General features: G+C 51.1%; 2 protein-coding genes and 1 long non-coding RNA gene across 5 annotated transcripts; 2 read left to right on the forward strand and 1 right to left on the reverse strand.

Moving 5' to 3' along the window:
* The first annotated feature begins 672 nt into the window (after nucleotides 1-672).
* Nucleotides 673-9061, forward strand: LOC142417365 (argininosuccinate lyase). The gene is made up of 17 exons (XM_075517967.1): nucleotides 673-783; nucleotides 925-987; nucleotides 2383-2577; nucleotides 3420-3503; nucleotides 3825-3881; nucleotides 4139-4236; nucleotides 4890-4967; nucleotides 5244-5321; nucleotides 5466-5518; nucleotides 5872-5934; nucleotides 6125-6239; nucleotides 6909-6993; nucleotides 7168-7227; nucleotides 7506-7589; nucleotides 7792-7872; nucleotides 8247-8353; nucleotides 8827-9061. The coding sequence occupies exons 2-17, from the start codon at nucleotides 976-978 to the stop codon at nucleotides 8975-8977; spliced, it is 1401 nt and encodes a 466-aa protein (XP_075374082.1). The 5' UTR covers nucleotides 673-783; nucleotides 925-975; the 3' UTR covers nucleotides 8978-9061.
* LOC142417364 (argininosuccinate lyase-like) lies at nucleotides 712-23897 on the forward strand. 2 transcript variants are annotated; one of them, XM_075517966.1, is made up of 17 exons: nucleotides 712-783; nucleotides 14292-14354; nucleotides 16436-16630; nucleotides 17598-17681; nucleotides 18003-18059; nucleotides 18629-18726; nucleotides 19380-19457; nucleotides 19733-19810; nucleotides 20244-20296; nucleotides 20732-20794; nucleotides 21013-21127; nucleotides 21810-21894; nucleotides 22069-22128; nucleotides 22407-22490; nucleotides 22762-22842; nucleotides 23091-23197; nucleotides 23682-23897. In XM_075517966.1, the coding sequence occupies exons 2-17, from the start codon at nucleotides 14343-14345 to the stop codon at nucleotides 23830-23832; spliced, it is 1401 nt and encodes a 466-aa protein (XP_075374081.1). In that variant the 5' UTR covers nucleotides 712-783; nucleotides 14292-14342; the 3' UTR covers nucleotides 23833-23897. The 2 variants fall into 2 exon arrangements, with proteins under 2 accessions (XP_075374081.1, XP_075374079.1); XM_075517964.1 differs by lacking the exon at nucleotides 712-783 and adding an exon at nucleotides 14118-14211.
* LOC142417366 (uncharacterized) lies at nucleotides 4202-14018 on the reverse strand. 2 transcript variants are annotated; one of them, XR_012777969.1, is made up of 5 exons: nucleotides 13872-14018; nucleotides 11879-11979; nucleotides 6881-7002; nucleotides 5180-5277; nucleotides 4202-4332 (listed from the first exon to the last, which is right to left on the reverse strand). It is a non-coding gene; the product is annotated as an uncharacterized LOC142417366 (long non-coding RNA). The 2 variants fall into 2 exon arrangements; XR_012777968.1 differs by having other exon boundaries at nucleotides 4202-4335.
* Nucleotides 23898-24213: the final 316 nt, after the last annotated feature.

Consider the following 24213-nt stretch of genomic DNA (forward strand, 5'->3'; position numbering starts at 1 on the left):
GCTGCTCCCAAAGCTCTCTTGTATTCTAAATCATTTCTTTACCTCCATGATATATAGGGTTTGACGAGTTTAAGATACGGGCTATTTGCCAAGGCTGCAACCTCACACCCCACAGTCTGAGGCTCACAGGAGCCTCTTGGCCAGAGTGACCCCATGCAACTGGTGACAGCAGGGAAGCCCCAAAGCTGGAGCTGCAGCATCCTTACAAGTGGGGTGAAAAGTCTCATCCACACAGACATGGGAAAGAGCAACTAGCTCCCATCTATTTTATTCTTGTGTGATTGCTGGGGTGGCAATGGGGACAGAGCAACGATGATCCAGCCATCATATCAATTACATTCATATCAAAGACTACTCACTAGAGGGGTACAACACAGAGTGATGTGACTCCTTCAGTACAAGGATATTCCCAGAAAAGGAGCTGACCTGTCCACACGCAAGACCCGCTGGCACTGCAGGAGCACTGCCTAAAGCTACACCAGTAACTTCACTAACAAGCAACAGGAGAGCATCTCTCCCAGCCCTCCTCCTTGCAGCAACCCTGCCTCCAAAGAAACTTCTCTCCCCGACTTGCTGATCAGGCGCTGGCCGAACCGGGGCCGGAGGCAGAGGAGGGGTGGGAAGGGCGAAGGGGGCTGAGGGGGGTACGGGAGCGGGGCCGGCCCCGGGGACACCCCGCCCCGCCGGGGCGGGACGAGCCGCCAGCCCCGCTCCGGGCCGTGTAAAAGCGGGGCGGCGGGGCCGGGAGCGGGAGCGAGCAGCCGGGGCTGCGCTGCGGAGCAGGTGAGCGGGGCCGGGCGGGCAGCGGGGACCGGCAGCGGGGACAGGGACCGGGACCGGCACCGGGACAGGGACCGGGACCGGGACCGGGACCGGGGCTGAGCCTCACCTCACCTCACCTCACCTCACCTCGCTGTTCCACAGGTTGCACCAATTGCCGGGATCGCTGCACAAACGAGCAAAACGTCGTCCGAAATGGCAGCCGAGGTGAGGGTGAACTTTGCTTCTCTAGCGAAGTGGTCTCGGGGTGCTCGGGCAAACGCGAACTGAACTGCCGGATAACCCCAGCACTGCAACCTGCCATGCTCGTTCGGGTGCTTCTCTCTATTTGATTTGTTTTCCCGGGTTTTAAATGGAGAAGGGGACAGCAAACATATTTGCTGCGGTATTTCTGACAACCCACCTCTGATTCCGGTGAAAACCCACGGTAGTGAAGATCTACTTAGATACCTCTTCCCCATCCGAGCGCTTGGCTCCCAGCACTGGCCTTGCACCCTCCATCCCCTCTGCCATTCACCCCAGGGGACTGGTTTCCCAGCGAGGAGCTGCAAAATTTTGCTTTTCCAACTCCGATTTCCCTCCCCCCGCAGCTCCCACTGACAACCCTGCTTCAAAAATAGAGCTCCAGCACCCCGTGCCTACACCCCGACCTCCGCAGGCTCTCTCCTGCTCTCCTCTCAGGCACGCTGGTTCAGACAGTCGCTGCGGAAAGGCTCGCTCGGGTCACCGGGACCAGCCCGGCCGGACGGCGGGCACCGGCACCGGCACCGGCACCGGCCCCGGCCCCGGCCCCGGCAGCCGCCCGCTGTCCATGGTAGCTCGGCGCCGCGCTGCCTCAGAGACCTTCTGGGGGGTAGTTTGGGGCCATGGGGTTTTTGCTTTCCTTTTCATTTTACCCGAACATTTGTAATACTGAAAGGTACCCAGAGCTCCCTTTCTGGAGTCTGCACCTTAACCTGTTTTATGCTAATTTTATGCCAAAGCTTGCAAGAACATCGTGGACTCTGGAGATGCTTCGCACGGTAACTTCAAACACTTCATAGTTCCAGGAGTGTTTTAGAGGATGTGGCTTGTGCTGGCCCACAGCTCTTTGTCAATCGGATGTTTTCTTATAGTCTCCCTAAAAAAGTGGGGTTTTTAAATTATTATTTCAAGTAACAGTAGATAGTAGCTTTCATTATACCCCTAACTTCCTTAATTTTTTCCCCTGCCAAGAGACCATCAAAGGGTCAGTGATCAGCAGCTGCCTTAAAACAGAGATCCATGCTGGTCTTGCACCATATGCCCTGACACTCGTTTTCAAGGACAGGACGTACTCCCTCCAGAGTCTTGCAGGAGTGCAGTATCTTGGAGGATTCCTGAGCCAGACCTGACACCTCAAGGGCTAAATTCTAGTGACAGTGACATGCTCTCCACCTCTACAACTACTTGCCAAAGCTCTTAACGTCCAGGGCTTTTCTGCACAATGGTACAGCACTGAAAAAACATTCCTGAGTATGTCCTCAGTTTTACTTGGATAAGGAGTAGGACGGACATTAACGGATTTTTAGGGGATATATCAGTAAGTCTTTTGAACGTGCCTCTTAACTTCATTACTTGCAGGGAGATAAAATGTTGGGAGGAAGGTTTGTCGGAAGTACAGATCCAGTCATGGAGATGCTCAGCGCTTCCATTACCTATGATCAGAGGCTGTCTGAAGTTGATATCCAGGGGAGCATGGCTTATGCCAAAGCCTTGGAGAAGGCTGGGATCCTATCGAAAACTGAGCTGGAGAAGATCTTGAGTGGCCTGGAAAAGGTATTTATTTCTTCACATCTGTCATGTGTGCTGAAACAAATGGCTACTTTTCTGACAGCATCCGTAGTAGCCTCCCTGAGTAGCCCTCGGTACACTTGGAGGCATTCTGGGCAGGGGATCGATGCTCAAATTGCATCCCGCTAAAGGCACCAAAGCCCGGCAGTAGGATGTGAACCAGCTGACAAGCCCCCAGTGAGAGCCCAAAGCCCTGATGGGCACACTGTCGATGCTCACTATGGCAGCCCCGGTGCCTCGGTGAGGTGTGCTCAGTGTGACCTGCCCGCCCATCCTCTTCAGACTCAACATTCACGAGGAATTGTTTCAGTATGAATTAGGAATATTCTTTTTCTGCTGGCACTTGGGATCCTTTTGAGTCTGGCTGCCTGAGACAGTGGTAGGCAATGCATAGCACTGCACAGGGGTGAAGAGAAGTCAGCAGCTAAGTGCTTTTTAAAAATATCCATTGTTGTTGCTCACCCACCATGGACAATGGTGAGTCTCTACAATGTTTGTATAGGAAAACCTTTGTGGACAATGCTAAAGCAATCACTGACAGTTCAGCTCACTCTTTCATTGCATTGCTTAAATCCTCCTGTAGCCATAACACTGCAGGATCATCATGGCTAGAGAGATGAATCCCACCAAGTGCAGCGCAGAATATCAGGATATAGCAAGCTGCCAGCCTTGGCCTGAAAGAACTGGAATGCCAGAGCTCGCATGAGACTTAACACTTTGATTTCCATTGGGACAGCAGAAGTTGGTATTTGCTGGGGACACTTACAGCCCTCACGTGCAGCAGGGTAACGGTAGTGGCTGACTGGTGTTTCTGCTGATGTTTGCAGATCTCTGAGGAATGGTCTAAAGGAGTCTTTGTGGTGACCCAAAGCGATGAGGACATCCACACTGCCAATGAACGCAGACTAAAGGTTTGGGTCCTCTAACCTCTTGTTCCCATTCTGGTGTAGCTAGATCTGCCTGACATGAAGTGCATGTGCCACTGTCCCATTGTGAAATTCCTCTGGACCTTGTGGCACTCCAGACCTTATGGCACAATCAAGTGTCTCCAAGACCCCTTTTGTGGAAGAGGCACTGTGCAAGCATAGAACCCAAACTTGCCCTTCCCCAGAAGAGATCTCACGGCTACTCACGGGATCCTAGAGCTGAGTTCCTTCCAGGCAGGGAGGAGGTCTGCTCATGGCCTCCTTAGAATACAGAGATGCTGACAGAAATCCTCCTCTTGTCCTCAGGAGCTGATTGGAGACATAGCTGGAAAACTGCACACTGGGAGAAGCAGGAACGATCAGGTATGTATAGAATCTTTTTTTTCCCCTTTGTACTCCTCCCCCACCTCACTTCAGGAGACCTCAAACCAGAACGGCCTTTGGTTCTCTTCCTGGAGAGCCAGATATAGTGACATTACCACATCAAAAAGACCAAATGATGAGCAGAAGATGCACCTTCGCATCACACAGAACAAGGAGGGGTTAACTGTGCAGTAAAAGTGGCCCGTCACTAAGTACGTCACATTCTGCTTTGTCTGACTGTGGCTGGTCTCGTCCAGGTTGTGACTGACTTGAAGCTGTTCATGAGGAATTCCCTCTCTGTCATCTCCACTCACCTCCTGCAGCTCATTAAGACCCTGGTGGAACGCGCTGCCATGTAAGTCCTTTTCCATATCCACAGCCTTGGCCTTGCAGGGGCAGGAGACTTCTAGGCTTGCTCTTTGACTGACATCAATCAGGGCAGCAGCAGGGTCTTCTGCGGGGGAAGTTACAGCCAGGCAGTGTGCGATAGCACGGGGAAAGACAACAGCCCCTCTTCCTCCACAGTTCACATCACAGAGACCTTCCTCTTCCCCCAGTGTATCCTGGCAAAGGAATTGAGGTGGGAGGTCCACACAAGACTTCAGAAGGTGCCAAATCCCTCTGAAGGAGTGGGGGACTTTAACACGTTTCAAGTTGCTATGTACGAGAAAAGCTCAGCTCTGTTACTCCCTGTCTAACTCTCCTCCTCACACACCGCACTCCCAAACGGTGGTGGACTGGGGAATCTCTGCCTGCCACAGAGGGATTGCTGTGCCGGGCAAGTCTCCAGGGAGGCCTAGGGCAGACACCACACTGGAAGATCGGGAGAGATAAACCCAGCGTGCTTAGGTAGCAGGTGACAGGGAGAGGAAGACATAGACCAGCTTCAGCACAACACAGGCGAAGGAAGTTCTCTTTGTGACCTTGCTCAAAAACCCTGGAGTGTACCTGCCACTGCCTTCTATCCTGACAGCTGCCACTCACCTCTTTCTCTCCTCTCACATGCAGAGAAATTGATGTTATCTTCCCTGGCTACACCCACCTGCAGAAAGCTCAGCCCATCAGATGGAGCCAGTTCCTGCTCAGGTAACCACCTTCCACCCTTGGGGCCCTGCTCAGCTGCAGCCTAGAAGTGCACTGTCCTCTGATGGGGCAGCCGGGGCGGTGACAAACCAGAGCTAACCTTGCAAACTGGAACAGGAGCTCCCGGTGTTCCTGTGTGGCTCTGACCAACTGGGGACCCAAGCACTGAGTGGGCAGTGGAGGCCATTTACGCTCCATCCTTTGGCCACAGTTACCTCTTGGTCCTTGTGACATCTTCGGACTTCAGGTGCTTCATCTGTCATGGTGTTTTTTTCCTAGCCATGCTGTTGCACTGACCCGTGATTCTGAGCGCCTGGGAGAGGTGAAGAGGAGGATCAACGTCTTGCCTTTGGGAAGGTAAGGTCTACTGTTTGTGTAATCACTGGGCCTCGCTTTGCTCTGCAAAGTCTTCAGAGGTGCCTTCCCTGCTTCCCAGAGCTCAGTTTTGGTTGGGATTTGCAGGGTATCTTGCATGACTTGTGTTTCTTTCTTCCCTGGCAGCGGTGCTCTGGCTGGCAACCCATTGGAAATTGATAGAGAGCTTCTGCGTAGTGGTAAGTGTCTCCCTATGATGGATTGGCACAGGACTACTTGTAATATCTAGGAGGGAGGGAAGCATTGATACGTGGCTCCCAATGGCACTGTAACGCACTTCCCTGGAGCCAAAGCCTTTCTTTCCTAAGGCTTTTTAGTGCAATGAGACAGGCAATGCCTGTGAGGTGGGAGCAGGAAGAGCCACTCTGCTGCACACTGGCTGCCTTGGGCTAATAACAAAACCCTGCTCAGCACGTCTGTGTTCCTGGGACTACTCAAGGGCTCACAGTCACCTGCATGCTGGGGCATCCTGCTGCATTCAAGCTCCAGTCATGCCAAGCCTGACCTCCTCTGTCCATCACCTTCCTTACAGAGCTGGACTTTGCTTCCATCAGCCTGAACAGCATGGATGCCGTTAGTGAGAGAGACTTTGTGGGTAAGCACAACCCATTCACTCCTTCCCACCACTGTTTTAGAAGCAGGCTTCTGAGACCTTTCCAGTTGACCTCTTTTAATAAGGGGAATGAAATCACTAGGAAGTAACTCCAAAGCTCCAGTCAGGGCTCCCGGGGTTGTCAAGCAAACAAGCACCTTTTTCACCTCCTGATTTCCTGCTTTCTCTGCAGTGGAATTCCTCTCTGTTGCCACCCTGCTGATGATCCACCTTAGCAAGATGGCTGAAGATCTCATCATCTACAGCACCAGCGAGTTTGGCTTTCTAACCCTCTCTGATACCTACTGGTAGGTTTCTGGTCTCTGGGGAGTAATTCTCCTCAGCTGTCCTCACCTGGGAGAATGAGACAGTGGTTGGTGTCTCTCTGCTGCCCAAGGCTGACACAGCATTAAAAGGCTGGCAGAAAGGCAGCCTCAGGGTGAACATTCCTCAGTAATGATCACTTATTTCTGATTCTGGTAACTCCACCAAGTCTGCATTCAGCAGACACTCCTCCCCAGCAACTGCTGGCAGAGACAGCTTCCTCTTCTGCTGGAAATGCCTGCCAAAGCCCTTCCTTGACTAGCCGGGTTTGCAATCCTAACAGACTCCTTGTCTCAGGGAGGCACAGCCGCAGCCCTCGCTCTCTGAGGTCACAGCAACACTTAGGCTGGCCTGCTGACACCACCTATGGAGCGGCTTGGGAGGAAGCCTCCTTTTTGCTTCCTCTTTGAGAGGTGGGGCTGCGTGGTAGCTCCAGACAAGACTGCAAACCCAAAGGCTTTGCTGTGGGAAACATGAGAAACTCAGCACACTCAGTTCACTGCTTTCCTACACCCTAGAAAGATGGCCGCGGAAGGGGGACCTACGTGTTGCTTTTGGAGGGCTGGCTCAGTACGCTGCATGACCTGTCTTAGCCTGCGTCTGTAGGGACTGGGACCTTGCTCACCGTTACACTCCAAACACCTTTCTTTCAGCACTGGCAGCAGTGTGATGCCTCAGAAGAAGAACCCCGATAGTCTGGAACTGATCCGCAGCAAAGCTGGTCGTGTATTCGGACGGGTGAGCCTGCTAAAGAAAGAAGTGGGATGGGGAAACTGCTCATACCAGGGCTGAAGAATCTTGTTTCTTCTTGCCTCTGTGTAAAGAAATGTGCCCAGTCTAGGCTCTATGCCTCTGCTGGGGCAATGGGCTTCTCTTCCTAGAACTAACTGCCTCACCCGTTTCTCTCTGCAGCTGGCTGCTATCCTCATGGTTCTCAAAGGACTTCCAAGCACCTACAACAAGGATCTGCAGGTAAAACAGATGTTAGTTTTCACACCACCTCCCTGAGCAGGCACAGCCATCCTCTGCTCTGGAGCAGTCTTGCCACTACATTTCCCTGCACAGACCCCGCCTGTGTGCAGGATGCTGAGAAAGGGGCTGAGGCATGGCATGCTGCAGTTGACACCCCGGCCCCTAGCAGGAGCCCCTGGGATGACATGCCTGTTCTGCTGGCTGGGCTGCTCAGGCTGTTGGGCTTCTGGGCTGCATCAGGTTGCCTTACTGCCATTTCCATCCCTGTTCCAACGCAGGAGGACAAGGAGGCCGTCTTTGATGTTGTGGACACCCTGAATGCGGTGCTCCAGGTTGCCACTGGAGTGATTTCTACCCTCCAGGTAAGGCTTCAGCCACTCATTACTGACCATGGTTGGGGGGCACATTCTGAGAGTAACACAGGTAAAAGAGCTCTAGACTGGTCCTAACATGAAGGCTCTGCAGTGGCTCACCCATGCTTCTCATTACGGCTGCCAATGTCAGCTGACATGTCCCCAAGGAGGAGCTGATGATAATGTCTCCCTCTGACCCTCCTTTCTGCAGATCAACAAGGAGAACATGGAGAAGGCTCTGAGCCCTGAGATCCTGTCATCTGATCTGGCTCTCTACTTGGTTCATAAAGGAGTAAGTATCAGAGGGAGACTTGGAGCTGTGATTTCTGTGGATGCAGAATACTTCTCAGTGAGGGCCTGAGATGAGGCCTTCTGTTCTGTTCTCAGGTCATGTTCAGTATGGGTCAACAAACACAAAAGCTGGAAACTCATTCTTTACATGTACCCCAAGTAGTGGAACTGCTGCCAGGTGGACTTGATAGTAATTTACAGGTGGAGTTTTACCTCCTAACGCCTCCCCTCTTGACACCCCAGAAAACCCAGACTCAGATTGCATTACCCTAATTGAAAACAAGCCAACCAAAAAAGACAGCACATCCATTTTTTCCTTTGAGGCTGCACCCCAGCCACCTGGTCACTGACTGTGGCCTCTGCTTCTCACTGCAGATGCCATTCAGACAAGCCCACATTGCCTCTGGGAAGGCCGTCCACCTCGCTGAGTCTAAAGGCATCACCATCAATAATCTCAGCCTGGATGACCTGAAGAGCATCAGGTTTGTATCACTATTATCTTGCCATGACTGCCCTCAACAGGCAGGTATCAGCCTCCCTCTGTATGGGCCTTCCCAGATGGAGGCCCTTCCCCAAAATCCTCCTGGCCTGAATATCCATGCTGCTACTGCTGGGCCTGAAATAACTGAAGGGGGACAACATCACTCCAGCAGGGCATGGGCAGCAGCTGTGGGGAGGGACTGGAAGAAGCTCATGCCCTGTCCTGGAGGCACCAGCCCTCCACAAGAACTGGGCTCCAAATTTCCTCTCTCTCCCCTTGGAGCTGACTCTTTGGTCTGCCACAAGCAGCTACCGCCAGGCACTAGAAGTGCAGAAGCAGGGCTGCAGGAGGCCTTTCCCCTTGGAAAAAGGCTCCGTCTCCACTCCCTCCCCTTCTCTGCAGGCAGTGAGCATGTAAAGCCAGCAAACAGCACCCAGCGCTCTCCACTGACACTTCTTCTCTTTGCCTCCCCAGCCCCTTGTTTGGCAGCGACGTCTCCCAGGTCTTCAACGTCGTCAACAGCGTGGAGCAGTACACGGCCATGGGTGGTACTGCCAAGAGCAGCGTGACTGCCCAGATCGAGCAGCTGAGGGAGCTGCTGAAGAGGCACAAGGAACAAGCTTAGAGTGTGGGGAGATAGCCCGTGGATGCAGCGTTGTGCCTATCACACTACCCTGGAGTTAATAAACACTGTGGTGTATGTAGTTCACTGAAACCCCTGTCTTGCGTCTTTCTTCTTAGGGGCAAGATTGAGGTGGGCTTCCCCAGCACGCGTGAGACTTGGGGAAATGTTCACTGGGGTGAAAGAATGGGGGTTCTCCCCTCCCTGGCAGTGGAGCTGGGTTATGGTGTGTTCAAGCTCTCAGGGGCTGGTAGGTAGGGAGCAGCAGGAGTGTCTGTCTACAACAAGAGACCTGAAACTGTATCTCTTGGAGGGGAGGGTGGTGGACTAGGGAAGTGATCGTCCCTTTGTACTTGGCACCAGTGAATACTGTGTTCAGTTTTGGGCCCCCCACTACAAGAAAGACATTGAGGGGCTGGAGCGTGTCCAGAGAAGGGCAATGAAGCTGGGGAAGGGTCTGGAGCACAAGGCTGATGAGGAGCAGCTGAGGGACCTGGGGTTGTTCAGCCTGGAGAAAAGGAGGCTCAAAGGGAGACCTTATCGCTCTCTACAACTACCTGAAAGGAGGCTGTAGCGAGGTGGGTGTTGGTCTCTTCTCCCAGGTAACAAGTGATAGGACGAGAGGAAATGGCCTCAAGTTGCGCCAGGGGAGGTTTAGACTGGATATTAGGAAAGATTTCTTCACCAGAAGAGTTGTCCAGCGTTGGAACAGGCTGCCCAGGGAAGTGGTGGAGTCACCATCCCTGGAGGTATTTAAAAGATGTGTAGACGTGGCACTTAGGGACATGGTTTAGCGGTGGACTTGGCAATGTTAGGTTAACAGTTGGACTCAATGATCTTAAGGGTCTTTTCCACCCTAAATGATTCTATGATTCTGTGCAGCACAAGGCTGGATCCAGCAGTGCCAGAGCAGGCTACACAACGTGCTGAGGGAGGCTTGTGGGTGTGCTCAAAGAGGGATACCTGGTACTGCATCTGCAACACATGCCACATCTCCAGCTATCACTGCCCTCCTCATAGGAGTATGTTTGCTTGCCTGCCTGCCTGCCTTCTGGCAGAGGGGATTAAGTGGCCAAAAGAAGACTCCTCACCACCTGGCACTGAAACTTGCATAGTCTTAGGCAGGACTTGGCCAGCAGGTCAACCCACAGGTCATTCCAGCCCATCACAAAACCACCTTTGGCTCTGGTTTCCACCAAAGCACAGGGGTTGCATGGTCCCAGGTCAAGTTTTTTCCTCTGTGTGACCCAGGCCAAGCTAGCTGGGGCAGAACGCTTGAAAAGAGACTGGCATGGCTGGCTGCCTCTTACAAATCTTATACTATCTTCCTTCTGTCCTTACAAAAATACAATCAGAGCAAAGACCAGTGTCGTGGTTTAGCCCCAGCTGGCAACTAAGCACCACGCAGCCGCTCGCTCGCTCCCCCCCGGTGGGATGGGGGAGAGAATTGGAAGAGCAAAAGTAAGAAAACTCGTGGGTTGAGATAAGAACAGTTTAATAATTGGAACAAAATAATAGTAATAATAATAATGAATTGTAATGAGAAGGAAAACAGGAGAGAGAGGAACAAAACCCAAGGGAGGAAAAAAAGTGAGACAACCGCTCACCACCTGCCGACCGACGCCCAGCCAGTCCCCGACCAGCGACTGCTACCCCCCGGCCAACTCCCCCCAGTTTATATACTGGGCATGATGTCATACGGTATGGAATAGCCCTTTGGTCAGTTTGGATCAACTATCCTGGCTGTGCTCCCTCCCATTTTCTTGTGCACCTGGCAGAGCATGGGAAGCTGAAAAAGTCCTTGACCAGCGTAAACACCACTTAGCAACAGCCAAAACACCAGCGTGTTATCAATATTATTCTCATACTAAAATCCAAAACACAGCACTATACCAGCTAGGAAGAAAATTAACTCTATCCCAGCCGAAACCAGGAAAGCCAGGAAAAGCCTTACTTGGGGAATGAGAATGCAGCAACCTTGTGTCTTTCATAGGGTGAAAATATTTGATGAAACAAACACTTGAAACATTATTCCCCACTATTGTTCTGCAGTGACTTCTGGACAGAATATGCCTACTACTTGATTCAAAAGGTAGAGAAAGAACAGCTGTCTACAGGGAAGGCGGGGCAATTTTCATTAAACACTAAACGAGCTGGAACCTGGCACCCACAGCACAGTAGCGCTAGTCTTGTCATGGACAATCTCTTTTCTGTCACAGCATTTTAAAGCTGGTGTTTTGCTCAGCACCCTGCCCTCCATGCTGATGCAGCAGCACGTTATTGACTCAGTTCTGCAAGGCTCTGTAACCCACGTAGGTAATGGCAGTAACGCAAGCATTGCCTCACCATGTTTAAGTTAAGGGCTGTAGCACAGACAGTACTAACTGCCATGAGCTAAATCTCCTGCCGTTAACAAAGTACCCTAGGAGACACAAAGTGCTTTCATCCTACCTTTGTAGCATTTGTGCTTTAAACACGTGGGAGAACCAGCAACAGAACTTCCCTTTCTTCAACACTTCCCCCCAACCTCAGTCTCCCCTTATTCTGGCCCTAAACCTGATCTATTCTCCTGGCATTTAAAGAACACCACATTTCAATCACCACTCCACAAACCTCCGTTGTGTTTGCTCCGTTACTTCCTGCTGTGTTTCTGTTTTGGCACTTGTGTCTCACTCTCCAGATAGGTTAGTTGTGGCCAGGAAATCACTTACGCACACTTAGCTGACAGGGGAAAGGAGCAAGAGAGGGAAGGGACACCAATGCCCAACACCAACAGAGTCAGAAGAAGGGATATCTCCTCATCTCCACCTCACAGTTCTTTCCCCCCCCCCTCCCATAAGCTTTCTCGATCTGTTCCACTCCCCTCTTTTTCCCTATTTCTATCTTCTAGCTCCTGCTCAGTACCTTCAGAGGCCTCAGCTGAACAGATTTTCTCTCGCTCTCAGCAGCAAATGTCGGGCATTGTTCCTCGTGGCCAGGGCTGAGTAACACAGGGCCCTGCCAAACTGAAAGCAAAAGGGAAATCTTAGCAGATTATCACATCTCGGTTTCCTACTTAAATGAGTAGTTCATAATCACTGGTACTTCCCACCCATCCACCCTTTTCTTCAAATTGTGAAATAATTTAGATTGGGAGGGGCCTGTGGAGGTCTCTGAAGCGCCACAGACATTACAGGAGTGTGTGGTCCGCAGTATCTTCAGACTTTCACCATCACCCTACTATGATTCATTGTGATTTGGGTGTCTAAAGCCCTGTCTCTTACCACAGGAAGATCTGCATAGACAGACGGACCAGTGGCTTGGACACTACTCTGGACTTGGTCTTAAATACCTGCTCCATTACAGACCACAGGAAGGGACTTAAGCCAAGAATTCATGTAGGCTGATCATGACCTACTGAAACTCTCAGCAGATGGCTATGCAACTCTGATCTGACACCCAAGCAGGTAACAAACCTACAGAAGGGCTCTTGAAACTTTACAAAAAGTAGTGAACTCTTCACTGGATCCCCTGAAGGAAAAAATCTCTAAACTGCTTTTACACCCTGGAAAAATCCTGCTGAATATTTTGTCTCCTAAACAAATTGCTGTGCCTGGTCCTGTTATCCCCTAGCTCTCTATTGAAGAAGCTGAGCTAGTAACACTTCTCTGCCATCACAAGAGAGTTGTGAGAACAGATGCACTGCATGACTGCAACGTCCCCTGCAGGCACCGTGGATGAATTTGAGACAGCAATATCCAAACGTATCCATCTAGACTGGACTCCTCTTTGCCAGGGGCAACACAAACCAACTTCATTGTGATTCTTCAACCATTTCTGTTCCTCACCTTACAGAGAGATGCACGTACAGGTACGTGGAAAAAATACAGAGAGGCCTGGAACTAACGGAACAGAAACTGGAGCTTCACTGTTACATTTAACTGTGTAACTGTTTAAATACAGGCAATATTTAGAACTCAAAGCTGTCATGTATCACACATACATAGGGCTAATGATGGGAAAACACAAATAGCAAAAGAGATACAGGGGAACTCTGAAAGTGCCACAGAGATGCCATTTTCCCTTTTCTAGCCCTGCGGGTCACAAATGGTCTCCGAGGGAGAGGTGCCAGGACCAGCAGGGTGCCCTCTAAGCCCTCCTGGCTGCAGTGCCTTGGGCACCCTCCCCCTTCCCTTTGTCACTTTGGGTAATTTCTGTACAGTTTCTTCAGACAGAAAGATGTACAATCTTTGCAGGGGTTGCGCGTGTTCCACATAGCCATGTGAGCCCATATCACAACCACCACGAGGTAAAGCCTCTCCCTGCACATGATTCAGTCTGGATGTAAATCTAATCCTTACTATTTTGCCAAATCCTCAGCAACCTCCTGTCAAAGCCCAGAACAAGGACAAAGACATTCATAAAAGATGAACATGTCAAGAGAAGCATAAAAAATGAGGGACTTCAGAACAGGAAGGAACCTGGCAACAAAATGGTTCAAAGAGCTTTCTCAGGGTAGACGGCATGATGCTCTGTGCATCTGCAAGCCTGGAACTCTGAAAGGGAACAGGGTCATTACCCCAGAAAAAAATGATCATAAGGGGAAATGTATGAGAAGCAGTGAATTAACAGTTGGCTGTGAATCCAGATAGAGAGTTTGAGCCTTGTTCTGGACTGGTACTGAAGGCAGCACACTGGAAACCCAGCTGCAAAAGGTACTTGCTCATTCAGGCTGGGTAGCCAGCGGCTGCCTGATGCTAGCCATGGCACTCTGCCCGTGACCTCTCTGCTACAGAAAGCAGCACGCCCTAAACATGCAATCCCACTGTGCCCTAAACTCATCTTCAACTCAGAAAGGGGACGAATAGTAGGACAGAGAAGAACAGAGGAAAGACAGCTGGACTCGGTCCCTTCCTACCTGAATTATCCTACTGTCCTGTGACAACAGGGCTGGTTAAAGGGCAGAAAAACCCAAAAGGGGACAAAAAGCCTGGGATGCGCCTCCTGCGCTCCCTCACAGGCCTCTGGCAGCTCACAGAGAAACAAGCATGCCGGCGCAGCACGCTCCCTCAGGCACAGCAGAAAAATCCCTGCGCCGCGGGGTGGTACGCGGGAGGGGGGAGCGGAGCGGGGCCGGCCCCGGGGACACCCCGCCCCGCCGGGGCGGGACGAGCCGCCAGCCCCGCTCCGGGCCGTGTAAAAGCGGGGCGGCGGAGCCGGGAGCGGGAGCGAGCAGCCGGGGCTGTGCTGCGGAGCGGGTGAGCGGGGCCGGGCGGGCAGCGGGGACCGGGACCGAGCCGAGCCTCACCTCACCTCACCTCACCTCGCTGTTCCACAGGTTGCACCAGTTGCCGGGATCGCTGCACAAACGAGCAAAACGTCGTCCGAAATGGCAGCCGAGGTGAGGGTGAACTTTGCTTCTCTGGAGGGGTAGTCTCGGGGGTGCTCTGGCAGACGCGAGCTCAACTGAGTTAAAATCTAAGTCCCTGCCATTTCCTACAGGTTCTTCCCTCTACCTGGGAGAGACTAATAACCGATGCGGTTCATTCCTGCCGACTTGCGTTCAGGCAGGAGGTACTTTACAGCAGCTTGTGTAAACACTTCTCTGTACAAAAGCTGCATTTTCAGTTTCCATGCCTGGTAGGTGAGACATGACTACTCATCTTAGCGAGTCATGCTTTCTGCCTTCCAAATGGCTACTACAACCCTGGCCTCCTCTGCTCTGGCTTGCAGACAAGTGTCCATCAGCTGCTAGACTGTACTACCCACTTCTCTAACCAGAGTCCTGGAGCTAGCTAAAGTTAATCTTTCAGTTTTGTTTTCCTGATTGCAAATGTATCTGTTGCAATGTTTCCGCTGACCCACCTCTTACTTTGGTGGAAGCCTGTAATGCTGAAGATATACCTAGATGCTTAGATATACCTGTTCCCCATTCAAGTGCTTAGCCTCTGGTACTGGCCTTTAATTTAGCATCCCCTATGCCATGCTCCTGTGCACACCAGATGCATGCTGAGGACCTCTAACACTTTTCCCTTTCAATTCTGATTCCCCCCTCTGCCTTCCCTCAGCTCTCTGACAAAGCTGCCTTAAAGATATCAAAAAACCACCTGCCTACACTCTTACCTCGGTAGGCTCTCTCCTGCTGTCCTCTCAGGCATGTTGTTTCAGCATGGATCGGCAGAGATGTGGAGGCAGTCACTAGGGAAAAACTTTTTAAGGTTACTCAACAGTGCTTTGTCTGACTGATAAAGCCCTGGCACAGATAAGCTTGCAACTGTCCTGCCAGCTTCTTGCTGTCCATGGTAGTTCTAGTGCACAGCATGAGAAGAGACTGACAGGGGTGTTTAAAAAATCAAGTAGATTAGTAATTATTATCCACTCCGCAATGGCAATTGTATTTAGGCCCTTCCTTTAAATGTCCTCCCATTTCTTTTTTGTGCCTGCTGGCGGTGGAGAGTTGCTTTTGAAATCTTGGATAAGTTGTAAGGTCTCTGCACGAGTAAAATTCCTATCCATTTCAGTGCAAGTTTGCCAGAGTTAGGGCTTCAGGGGGTGTCCTACCTGGGCAAGCAAAAGGCTTCTGATCAAGCGACATACATGGCTCTTAGCTAGTGAATCCACTCAGTTGCTGAATCACTGGTGAAAAAAAGCTTACGCACACCCTGCTGTGATGCATAGCTGGAATTGTGTACCTGTCTTTGGTCACCCAGTGAAGTAGTTATGTAGATGACACATTCAAGTGAGAGAGGTTACGATACGAATCTTGGTTTGGGTGGAAAAACAACTTTTGTTCCTATGTGTTTTAAAACCCTCTTTTTGTTGATTTATTTTTCTGAACATTCCTGGTGCTGAAAGGTACCCAGATCTTCCTTTCTGGAGTCTGCACCTTAACCAGTTTTAGGCAAATCTTATGCCAAAGCTTGCAAGCACATCATGGACTCGAGATGCTTCAAATGGTAACTTCATACACGTCATAGTGTGGCTTGTACTGGCCTAGAGCTCTTTGTCAGTCAAAGAAAAATCTCTCTATTAGCTCAACAGCACAAAAAGGACTTAGAGAATACTAGCATTCACTATATTCCTTACTGACTGCTTTACTTTTTCCCCCCCTTTAAAAGGCTATCAAAGGGTTGTTGACCTGCAGCTGCCTCAAAAGAGAAATCCATGCTGCTCTTGCAGCATATGCCCTGATATTCATTTCAAGGACTCCCTTCAGAGTCCTGCAGAGCTAAAGTATCTTGGAGGATTCCTGAGGCAGACCTGAAATCTCAAGGGCTAAATGCTAGTGACATGTTCTCCGCCTCTACAACTACTTGCCAAAGGTCCTAAAATCCAGGGCCCTTTCTAGTCAGTGCTACCCCATTGAAAGGACATAGCTGAACATGGCCTTTGTATTGGATAAACAGATCACTGGATGTTACATGCACAGGACCGTAACTGAAGTTATTAGGCCTCTTTAATTTGCTTCTTCCTCTCTCTCAGGGGGATAAACTTTGGGGAGGAAGATTCAGTGGAAGCACAGATCCAGTCATGGAGATTCTCAACGCTTCCATTACCTATGATCAGAGGCTGTCTGAAGTTGATATCCAGGGGAGCATGGCTTATGCCAAAGCCTTGGAGAGGGCTGGGATCCTATCGAAAACTGAGCTGGAGAAGATCCTGAGTGGCCTGGAAAAGGTATTTATTTCCTTCACAAACTGTCATGCATGCTGGAATGAATGGCTTCTTATCTGACAACATCTGTAGTAGCCTCCCTGATTTGCTGTTCTAAAAAGCATCTTTAAATGTCCTCATGTCCTGTTCCTTAGAGCCAGGCATGTGCTGAAGTGCTTTGTGAAAGGGAATGCTGTCCTAAATCATGGACATGACAGGCCCATGTGTATTGCACTTGGTACACTTGGAGGCATTCTGGGCAGGGGATCGATGCTCAAATTGCATCCCGCTAAAGGCACCAAAGCCCGGCAGTAGGATGTGAGCCAGCTGACAAGCCCCCAGTGAGAGCCCAAAGCCCTGATGGGCACACTGTCGATGCTCACTATGGCAGGCCCGGTGCCTCGGTGAGGTGTGCTCAGTGTGACCTGCCCGCCCATCCTCTTCAGACTCAACATTCACGAGGAATTGTTTCAGTATGAATTAGGAATATTCTTTTTCTGCTGGCACTTGGGATCCTTTTGAGTCTGGCTGCCTGAGACAGTGGTAGGCAATGCATAGCACTGCACAGGGGTGAAGAGAAGTCAGCAGCTAAGTGCTTTTTAAAAATATCCATTGTTGTTGCTCACCCACCATGGACAATGGTGAGTCTCTACAATGTTTGTATAGGAAAACCTTTGTGGACAATGCTAAAGCAATCACTGACAGTTCAGCTCACTCTTTCATTGCATTGCTTAAATCCTCCTGTAGCCATAACACTGCAGGATCATCATGGCTAGAGAGATGAATCCCACCAAGTGCAGTGCAGAATATCAGGATATAGCAAGCTGCCAGCCTTGGCCTGAAAGAACCGGAATGCCAGAGCTCGCATGAGACTTAACACTTTGATTTCCATTGGGACGGCAGAAGTTGGTATTCGCTGGGGACACTTACAGCCCTCACGTGCAGCAGGGTAACGGTAGTGGCTGACTGGTGTTTCTGCTGATGTTTGCAGATCTCTGAGGAATGGTCTAAAGGAGTCTTTGTGGTGAAACAAAGCGATGAGGACATCCACACTGCCAATGAACGCAGACTAAAGGTTTGGGTCCTCTAACCTCTTGTTCCCATTCTGGTGTAGCTAGATCTGCCTGACATGAAGTGCATGTGCCACTGTCCCACTGTGAAATTCCTCTGGACCTTGTGGCACTGAAACCCCAGGTGCATAATCAAGTGTCTCCAAGACCCCTTTTGTGGAAGAGGCACTGTACAAGCATAGAACCCAAACTTGCCCTTCCCCAGAAGAGATCTCACGGCTACTCACGGGATCCTAGAGCTGAGTTCCTTCCAGGCAGGGAGGAGGTCTGCTCATGGCCTCCCTAGAATACAGAGATGCTGACAGAAATCCTCCTCTTGTCCTCAGGAGCTGATTGGAGACATAGCTGGAAAACTGCACACTGGGAGAAGCAGGAACGATCAGGTATGTACAGAACTGGTTGTGTGTCCTCCTTCTGTATTCCTCCCCCACCTCAGCTCCTTAATCAAATTTCTTTATGGCATCTTTCACATGCCCTGAAACTCTCCAGCATGTAGTCCCTAGGGCTTTAAACTAGTGATGCCCCTGTGACTCATCTGCACAGGGGAATGGGCTCTGCAGGATTGCTTCCTGATGGTATAAAGGCCACAAACTTCCACTGGCATCCTTTGAAAGCCTACAGAAACAGTGACTTTATTGGCTGGGTGCCTTTCATCTCAGGAGCAGTCCTCCTACTGATGACCAACTAGTGTCACTTGGGGATTTTCTGATCCAAAGTTGACAATACCCAAAAAGTCTACTGAAAAGAATGGGCTTTGATTCTGTTCATGGAAAGCAAGATACAGTGGCTTTCACAAATCAGTGACCAGGGGCACATCTGGTAAGAGGAAGATGTCCCTTCCCAGCACATAGAACAAGGAGGGGATAACTCTGCCAAGGCTTTCTGCTGCACAATATTTGGTCACTAAGTACATCACATTCTGCTTTGTTTGACTGTGGCTGGTCTCGTCCAGGTTGTGACTGACTTGAAGCTGTTCATGAGGAATTCCCTCTCTGTCATCTCCACTCACCTCCTGCAGCTCATTAAGACCCTGGTGGAACGCGCTGCCATGTAAGTCCTTTTCCATATCCACAGCCTTGGCCTTGCAGGGGCAGGAGACTTCTAGGCTTGCTCTTTGACTGACATCAATCAGGGCAGCAGCAGGGTCTTCTGCGGGGGAAGTTACAGCCAGGCAGTGTGCGATAGCACGGGGAAAGACAACAGCCCCTCTTCCTCCACAGTTCACATCACAGAGACCTTCCTCTTCCCCCAGTGTATCCTGGCAAAGGAATTGAGGTGGGAGGTCCACACAAGACTTTAGAAGGTGCCAAATCCCTCTGAAGGAGTGGGGGACTTTAACACGTTTCAAGTTGCTATGTACGAGAAAAGCTCAGCTCTGTTACTCCCTGTCTAACTCTCCTCCTCACACACCGCACTCCCAAACAGTGGTGGACTGGGGAATCTCTGCCTGCCACAGAGGGATTGCTGTGCCGGGCAAGTCTCCAGGGAGGCCTAGGGCAGACACCACACTGGAAGATCGGGAGAGATAAACCCAGCATGCTTAGGTAGCAGGTGACAGGGAGAGGAAGACATAGACCAGCTTCAGCACAACACAGGCGAAGGAAGTTCTCTTTGTGACCTTGCTCAAAAACCCTGGAGTGTACCTGCCACTGCCTTCTATCCTGACAGCTGCCACTCTCCTCTTTCTCTCCTCTCACATGCAGAGAAATTGATGTTATCTTCCCTGGCTACACCCACCTGCAGAAAGCTCAGCCCATCAGATGGAGCCAGTTCCTGCTCAGGTAACCACCTTCCACCCTTGGGGCCCTGCTCAGCTGCAGCCTAGAAGTGCACTGTCCTCTGATGGGGCAGCCGGGGTGGTGACAAACCAGAACTAACCTTGCAGACTGGAACAGGAGCTCCCGGTGTTCCTGTTGGCTCTGACCAACTGGGGACCCAAGCACTGAGTGGGCAGTGGAGGCCATTTACGCTCCATCCTTTGGCCACAGTTACCTCTTGGTCCTTGTGACATCTTCGGACTTCAGGTGCTTCATCTGTCATGGTGTTTTTTTCCTAGCCATGCTGTTGCACTGACCCGTGATTCTGAGCGCCTGGGAGAGGTGAAGAGGAGGATCAACGTCTTGCCTTTGGGAAGGTAAGGTCTACTGTTTGTGTAATCACTGGGCCTTGCTTTGCTCTGCAAAATGACTAAGAAGCAGATCTCTACATCCCCTGAACCACTGGGGTATGTATGCCATGCGTGCTGCAGAGCTGCGAGGCCACAAGCCTTGCTTCTCTCACCAAAGAGAAGACTCTTCCAAAGAGAAGACACGCAGCACAGAGATGCTGTTCTTCTCCCTTCTTGAAATCAAGACCGACAAGGCTTTCATCAAGCAAACCTTCCTCTTTGGAAGAAAACTTCTGATTTAGTTCAGAGTTTGCTGAGCCTCGGGCCACACTGTGTGACACCAGAATGAACGGGGGGAGGGAAGCTTTCAGAGAGGTGTCATCGCTGCCTGCTAGAGCTCAGTTTTGGTTGGAGTGTGCAGGGTATCTTACATGGCTTGTGTTTCTTTCTTCCCTGGCAGCGGTGCTCTGGCTGGCAACCCACTGGAAATTGATAGAGAGCTTCTGCGTAGTGGTAAGTGTCTCCCTATGATGGATTGGCACAGGACTACTTGTAATATCTGGGAGTTGGGGAAGTATTGATACATTGTCCTGATGTTGTTTTGGATGTGTTGCAGCACCTTAACAGAGGGATAGAGGGTAATAAATACAAAAAATGAATATGATCTGATGCTCAGTGACACAGGTGGGAGGCAGCTCCTAATGACTCGGTAAGCCAGAAGGCTTTTTACTACTATGAGACAGCAGATGCCTGTAGGGTGGGAGCATAAACAGAACCACCTCTGCTGCACACTGGCTGCCTTGGGCTAATAACAAAACCCTGCTCAGCATGTCTGTGTTCCTGGGACTACTCAAGGGCTCACAGTCACCTGCATGCTGGGGCATCCTGCTGCATTCAAGCTCCAGTCATGCCAAGCCTCACCTCCTCTGTCCATCACCTTCCTTACAGAGCTGGACTTTGCTTCCATCAGCCTGAACAGCATGGATGCCGTTAGTGAGAGAGACTTTGTGGGTAAGCACAACCCATTCACTCCTTCCCACCACTGTTTTAGAAGCAGGCTTCTGAGACCTTTCCAGTTGACCTCCTTTAATAAGGGGAATGAAACTCCTCACTAGGAAGTAATTATACAGAAAATCTGTTTGCTCGTGTTTAAACTCCGGTCAGGGCTCCCAGGGTTGTCAAGCAAACAAGCACCTTTTTCACCTCCTGATTTCCTGCTTTCTCTGCAGTGGAATTCCTCTCTGTTGCCACCCTGCTGATGATCCACCTTAGCAAGATGGCTGAAGATCTCATCATCTACAGCACCAGCGAGTTTGGCTTTCTAACCCTCTCTGATGCTTACAGGTATGTCTCTGGGAAGAGATCCCTTCCCTCAGTCTCTCTTCCTCAGCTGTCCTCACCTGGGAGAATGAGACAGTGGTTGGTGTCTCCCTGCTGCCCAAGGCTGACACAGCATTAAAAGGTTGGCAGAAAGGCAGCCTCAGGGTGAACATTCCTCAGTAATGACCACTTACTTCTGATTCTGGTAACTCCACCAAGTCTGCATTCAGCAGACACTCCTCCCCAGCAACTGCTGGCAGAGACAGCTTCCTCTTCTGCTGGAAATGCCTGCCAAAGCCCTTCCTTGACTAGCTGGGTTTGCAATCCTAACAACAGACTCCTTGTCTCAGGGCGGCACAACCGCAGCCCTCGCTCTCTGAGGTCACAGCAACACTTAGGCTGGCCTGCTGACACCACCTATGGAGCAGCTTGGGAGGAAGCCTCCTTTTTGCTTCCTCTTTGAGAGGTGGGGCTGCGTGGTAGCTCCAGACAAGACTGCAAACCCAAAGGCTTTGCTGTGGGAAACATGAGAAACTCAGCACACTCAGTTCACTGCTTTCCTACACCCTAGAAAGATGGCCGCGGAAGGGGGACCTACGTGTTGGTTTTGGAAGGCTGGCTCAGTACGCTGCATGACCTGTCTTAGCCTGCGTCTGTAGGGACTGGGACCTTGCTCACCGTTACACTCCAAACACCTTTCTTTCAGCACTGGCAGCAGCCTGATGCCTCAGAAGAAGAACCCCGATAGTCTGGAACTGATCCGCAGCAAAGCTGGTCGTGTATTCGGACGGGTGAGCCTGCTAAAGAAAGAAGTGGGATGGGGAAACTGCTCATACCAGGGCTGAAGAATCTTGTTTCTTCTTGCCTCTGTGTAAAGAAATGTGCCCAGTCTAGGCTCTGAGCCTCTGCTGGGGCAATGGGCTTCTCTTCCTAGAACTAACTGCCTCACCCGTTTCTCTCTGCAGCTGGCTGCTATCCTCATGGTTCTCAAAGGACTTCCAAGCACCTACAACAAGGATCTGCAGGTAAAACAGATGTTAGTTTTCACACCACCTCCCTGAGCAGGCACAGCCATCCTCTGCTCTGGAGCAGTCTTGCCACTACATTTCCCTGCACAGACCCCGCCTGTGTGCAGGATGCTGAGAAAGGGGCTGAGGCATGGCATGCTGCAGTTGACACCCCGGCCCCTAGCAGGAGCCCCTGGGATGACATGCCTGTTCTGCTGGCTGGGCTGCTCAGGCTGTTGGGCTTCTGGGCTGCATCAGGTTGCCTTACTGCCATTTCCATCCCTGTTCCAACGCAGGAGGACAAGGAGGCCGTCTTTGATGTTGTGGACACCCTGAATGCGGTGCTCCAGGTTGCCACTGGAGTGATTTCTACCCTCCAGGTAAGGCTTCAGCCACTCATTACTGACCATGGTTGGGGGGCACATTCTGAGAGTAACACAGGTAAAAGAGCTCTAGACTGGTCCTAACATGAAGGCTCTGCAGTGGCTCACCCATGCTTCTCATTATAGCTGCCAATGTCAGCTGCTCAGGGGGTCAGAGCGTCCTTTTAGAGCCTGGTCCCTTCCAGATGAAGTCCCTTCACTGTGACTGCTAATGTGTCCCTAAGGAGGAGCTGATGATAATGTCTCCCTCTGACCCTCCTTTCTGCAGATCAACAAGGAGAACATGGAGAAGGCTCTGAGCCCTGAGATGCTGTCTACTGATCTGGCTCTCTACTTGGTTCGTAAAGGAGTAAGTATCGGAGGGAGACTTGGAGCTGTGATTTCTGTGGATGCAGAATACTGCTCAGTGAGGGCCTGAGATGAGGCCTTCTGTTCTGTCCCCAGGTCATGATCAGTCTTGGTCAACAAACCTGGATTCACATGGTATTGCCCTAAGTGAAAATAAGCCAACCAAAAAAGACAGCACATCCATTTTTTCCTTTGAGGCTGCACCCCAGCCACCTGGTCACTGACTGTGGCCTCTGCTTCTCACTGCAGATGCCATTCAGACAAGCCCACGCTGCCTCTGGGAAGGCCGTCCACCTCGCTGAGTCTAAAGGCATCACCATCAATAATCTCAGCCTGGATGACCTGAAGAGCATCAGGTTTGTATCACTATTATTTTGCCATGACTGCCCTCAACAGGCAGGTGTCAGCCTCCCTTTGTATGGGCCTTCCCAGATGGAGGCCCTTCCCCAAAATCCTCCTGGCCTGAATATCCATGCTGCTACTGCTGGGCCTGAAATAACTGAAGGGGGACAACATCACTACCATTCAGCTCCAGCGAGCCATGGGCAGCAGCTGTGGGGAGGGACTGGAAGAAGCTCATGCCCTGTCCTGGAGGCACCAGCCCTCCACAAGAACTGGGCTCCAAATTTCCTCTCTCTCCCCTTGGAGCTGACTCTTTGGTCTGCCACAAGCAGCTACCGCCAGGCACTAGAAGTGCAGAAGCAGGGCTGCAGGAGGCCTTTCCCCTTGGAAAAAGGCTCCGTCTCCACTCCCTCCCCTTCTCTGCAGGCAGTGAGCATGTAAAGCCAGCAAACAGCACCCAGCGCTCTCCACTGACACTTCTTCTCCTTGCCTCCCCAGCCCCTTGTTTGGCAGCGACGTCTCCCAGGTCTTCAACGTCGTCAACAGCGTGGAGCAGTACACGGCCATGGGTGGTACTGCCAAGAGCAGCGTGACTGCCCAGATCGAGCAGCTGAGGGAGCTGCTGAAGAGGCACAAGGAACAAGCTTAGAGTGTGGGGAGATAGCCCGTGGATGCAGCGTTGTGCCTATCACACTACCCTGGAGTTAATAAACACTGTGGCGTATGTAGTTCACTGAAACCCCTGTCTTGCGTCTTTCTTCTTAGGGGCAAGATTGAGGTGGGCTTCCCCAGCACTCGTGAGGCTTGGGGAAAAGTTCACTGGTGTGTGAACCTGGCAGTGGAGCTGGGTTATGGGGTGTCAAGTTCTAGGGGGCCGGTAGGTGGAGAGCAGCAGCAGTGTCAGTGCATGTGTTGAGGGACGCTTGTGTGTGTCCACAAAGAGAGATGCTTGGTACAACATCTGCAACACATGCCACATCTCCAACAATCACTGCCCTCCTCCTAGGAGTATGTTTCTCTGCCTGCCTTC

Source organism: Mycteria americana, chromosome 15 (assembly GCF_035582795.1).
Source record: "Mycteria americana isolate JAX WOST 10 ecotype Jacksonville Zoo and Gardens chromosome 15, USCA_MyAme_1.0, whole genome shotgun sequence".
NCBI classification, from domain to species: Eukaryota; Metazoa; Chordata; class Aves; order Ciconiiformes; family Ciconiidae; genus Mycteria; species Mycteria americana.